General features: G+C 32.9%; 1 protein-coding gene across 1 annotated transcript; it reads right to left on the bottom strand.

Moving 5' to 3' along the window:
• Nucleotides 1-919: 919 nt before the first annotated feature.
• On the bottom strand, nucleotides 920-2914 carry LOC107873878 (zinc finger MYM-type protein 1-like). Its single transcript, XM_047414575.1, has 2 exons — nucleotides 1687-2914; nucleotides 920-1410 (listed from the first exon to the last, which is right to left on the bottom strand). Exons 1-2 carry the CDS (start codon nucleotides 2912-2914, stop codon nucleotides 920-922), a joined length of 1719 nt encoding a protein of 572 aa, XP_047270531.1.
• Nucleotides 2915-3291: the final 377 nt, after the last annotated feature.

Raw genomic sequence — 3291 nt, 5'->3', positions numbered from 1 at the left:
TTTATAACAAGATAGAAGGGGAATCTATGCATGTATATGCAATGTCCATCTATCCAATTGATACTCTTTTATACTAGATCGATAAACTTTTATACCACATTGATACAGTTTGTGCAAGCATATATAGTAGCCATTTTCTATTAACCGCCTTGCTAAGACAAATAACAATTTAGAAAAAAGATAGAAACGGGGAGTATATTTTACTCCGTAATTTGATATCAACAAATCTTGTTTTGTTACACTTTTCTACCATTTAACCTACCTAAAAATCCTTACTCTGCTTTGAAATCCTTTGTTTGATTTTGAGGTTTTTGTTGAAAGTGATCGAAAAATTGGGTCCGTCAAATGAAAAAGCAGGCAAGAAAGTAGTAAAAGACGATTCTTTATCTGTTTATGAATTTACTGAGGATGATTTATCATTAAAAAGAGTAGTTGTACAAATTGTTCCCAATTCCAAGTTGCATTCAAACATAAAGTCTATTGGTCAAATCTCTATTGGAAGAAAGACTCGATCGCAGAGTAAAGCAGGTGTGAAAGGTAAGAGTACTGATTACTGAATCTAATCTGAAGAAGAAATTGCTCAAATCGTGTATAGAAAAACAAAGACGGATCCAGAATTCGGACTCTCTGGGTGCCAAGCAAACATATCGATTAAATTAATCATATTATTCATTTTTCAATCTATAGAACAATTAACCAACCAATTAATAAAAAAGAAAAATAATAAACGACAAAACTTAATCTTTCAATAATATTACTAATATCATAATATAATATCCATAATTCTTTACAATTATCCACGACGAGTTTTCATAGTCTAAAAACGATCAACGATGACATCATTACTTACATTTGCAAATACATCACGCTCTATGTAACATACTAAACAATCATTTAAATATTGATCACCAATAGTATTTCACACTTCATTTTTTATGTGCTTCATGGAAGAGAATGCTCTTTCCATAGTTGTCATAGCAACGGGTAAAATTAGAGCCAACTTCACAAGTAAATAAACAAGTGAATAAGTCTCTACAAGATTTGCCTCAACTAATGCCTTTGCCAAGTCATGAATTCCTTGCAAGTTGGAGAATTTAAAATTACCACCTCGCATATGAATTATGAAAGTATCAAGTTGGAAACTCAAATCTCGAAGCTTTCCATCATCAAACTCATTTGGATAACACTTCGCTAAAGTCATGATTCTATCTTTGTCAAAGTTAGAGAAAGAATTGACAGGATTCAAGATACCCATCTCAAGAAGCAAATCACTACTCAGTACATCAAAACGATCATTAAGCTCTTGAAGTTGCACATCAATGACAACACAAAAGATTTCAACACGCAAATGGTTCGAATAACAAACATCCAAACACTTACGCTTTGAATTTTCAGGAATATAAGTTTCATCTAATTTGGGAATTAAGATACCATGTGAATCACAAAATGAAGAAACATCATCTAATAAAGATTCTCAGTTTCCCACCCATTTTCTCTCATATCTTGCAATCTTTTCTTTAAGATGCTAAGAAACTCCACGGCATTAACAATATCTTGCTCTTTTTTTTTGTAAAATCTTGCTCAACTCATTTGACATGGCCAACACTTTCAATATCAAGTGAAGCATAATAACAAATTTGAATGTTTTGACCTTTGTTAAAAAATCTTCCGCTTGATTTCTATTACTCGTGGTAGAACCTTCAATTTCAATCACTTCAAGCACATGAACAATAGATGAGAAAATAACAAGAAATTTATCCAATGTTTTGAAATGTGATCTCCAACGAGTATCACTCGGTCTTTGAAGCCTACGTTCGTGATGTAATCCTTGTCCGGTATGAGCTTCACCGGACTCAAGTAATTGCTTTAAATTTTTATCTTGGTGACGACGAAGTAAATCTCTATGCTTAAAAGATCCTCCAACAATATTCACTACATTAGTAACATGATCAAAAACATCTTCAACTTCCAAATATTTTTTAGCAATAGCAACAAGTGTTAGTTGCAATTGATGTGCAAGACAATGAATATAATATGTCGAAGGTCTATCTTTCATAATTAAAGTTTTGAGACCATATATCTCTCCTTTCATATTACTAGCTCCATCATAACCTTGTCCACATATTTTGGATGGATTTAGTGAGTGATCGGAAAGCAAAGAATAAGTTTCTTTCTTCAATGAGCATGCCGATGTATCACTAACATAGACAAGACCGATAAATCGTTCTACAACGTCACCATTCTTATCAACATACCTCAAAACAAGAGCCATTTGTTCTTTGTGTGAGATGTCTTTGGATTCATCAACTAATATCCCAAAGTAATCTCCATTCAAGTCCTCAATTATAACTTTCAATGTTTCTTTCACACAAGCATTGGCAATGTCCTTTTGAATCATAAGACAAGTCAAAGTATGATTTTGTGGAGCTTGTTTTAATATCACTTTTTCCACATCCGGATGTTTGTCTTCATGCCACCAAAATAATCCTAAAAAGTAGCCTTGATTAGTTGAAGCTTCACTTTCGTCATGACCTCGAAAAGGCAATCCATGATACAAAAGAAGTCTTGCCACATCAATTGAAGCTTCCAAACGAATTCGGTGCTCACTTTTTGCCTTTTGAGAATGTTTGTCAAGAACAACTTGAATTGATTGACAAAGATTTGACAAATCTAGCATCGTATTGTAACATTTGTGGTGAACACTATTAACTTTACAGACACGTAAACAGAATCTTTCAAGAGCCTTATTCCAACCCCTAAAAATCTTTGATGCATAGAAATCACCCGTAGTTTCATGAACAAATTCATTTTTGAACAAATAACAACAAAGACTATATGCGGCATCTTTCTCCACACTATACTCCAACCAAGTCGAATGTAAACCTTTAAACCAACTTAAAGCAAATTGACGCATCCTACCTCCTATTTCACTTGAAGTATATGGTTTCAAGACAGGTTGACAAGGCCCTTTTTCAATATAATATTTCCTCACTTCGTCTCATATTCGAGGATCATAATCAGAAATAGGTCTTCTTTCTCCCAGATCGACTTTAAGTGAACCCAAATCGAGGTCAGTTATAAGACAAGAACGATTGACATTAACATTATTAGAATAAGATTGAGAATAATTAACCTTCTGAAAAAAATTCTCCATCTCAATTCACAAAATTAGAACACATTCTCCTAAATCAAGATAATTTCAAATTTGAATTTCTAGTCTCAAGAAAGAGAAACAAAATAATTTTTTAAAATAACTTACAAAGAGAGCAAGCAACAAGCAGAGAGAGAGAG

Source organism: Capsicum annuum, chromosome 6, assembly GCF_002878395.1.
Source record: "Capsicum annuum cultivar UCD-10X-F1 chromosome 6, UCD10Xv1.1, whole genome shotgun sequence".
NCBI lineage: Eukaryota > Viridiplantae > Streptophyta > Magnoliopsida > Solanales > Solanaceae > Capsicum > Capsicum annuum.
This window is presented reverse-complemented; position numbering and strand designations above follow the sequence as displayed.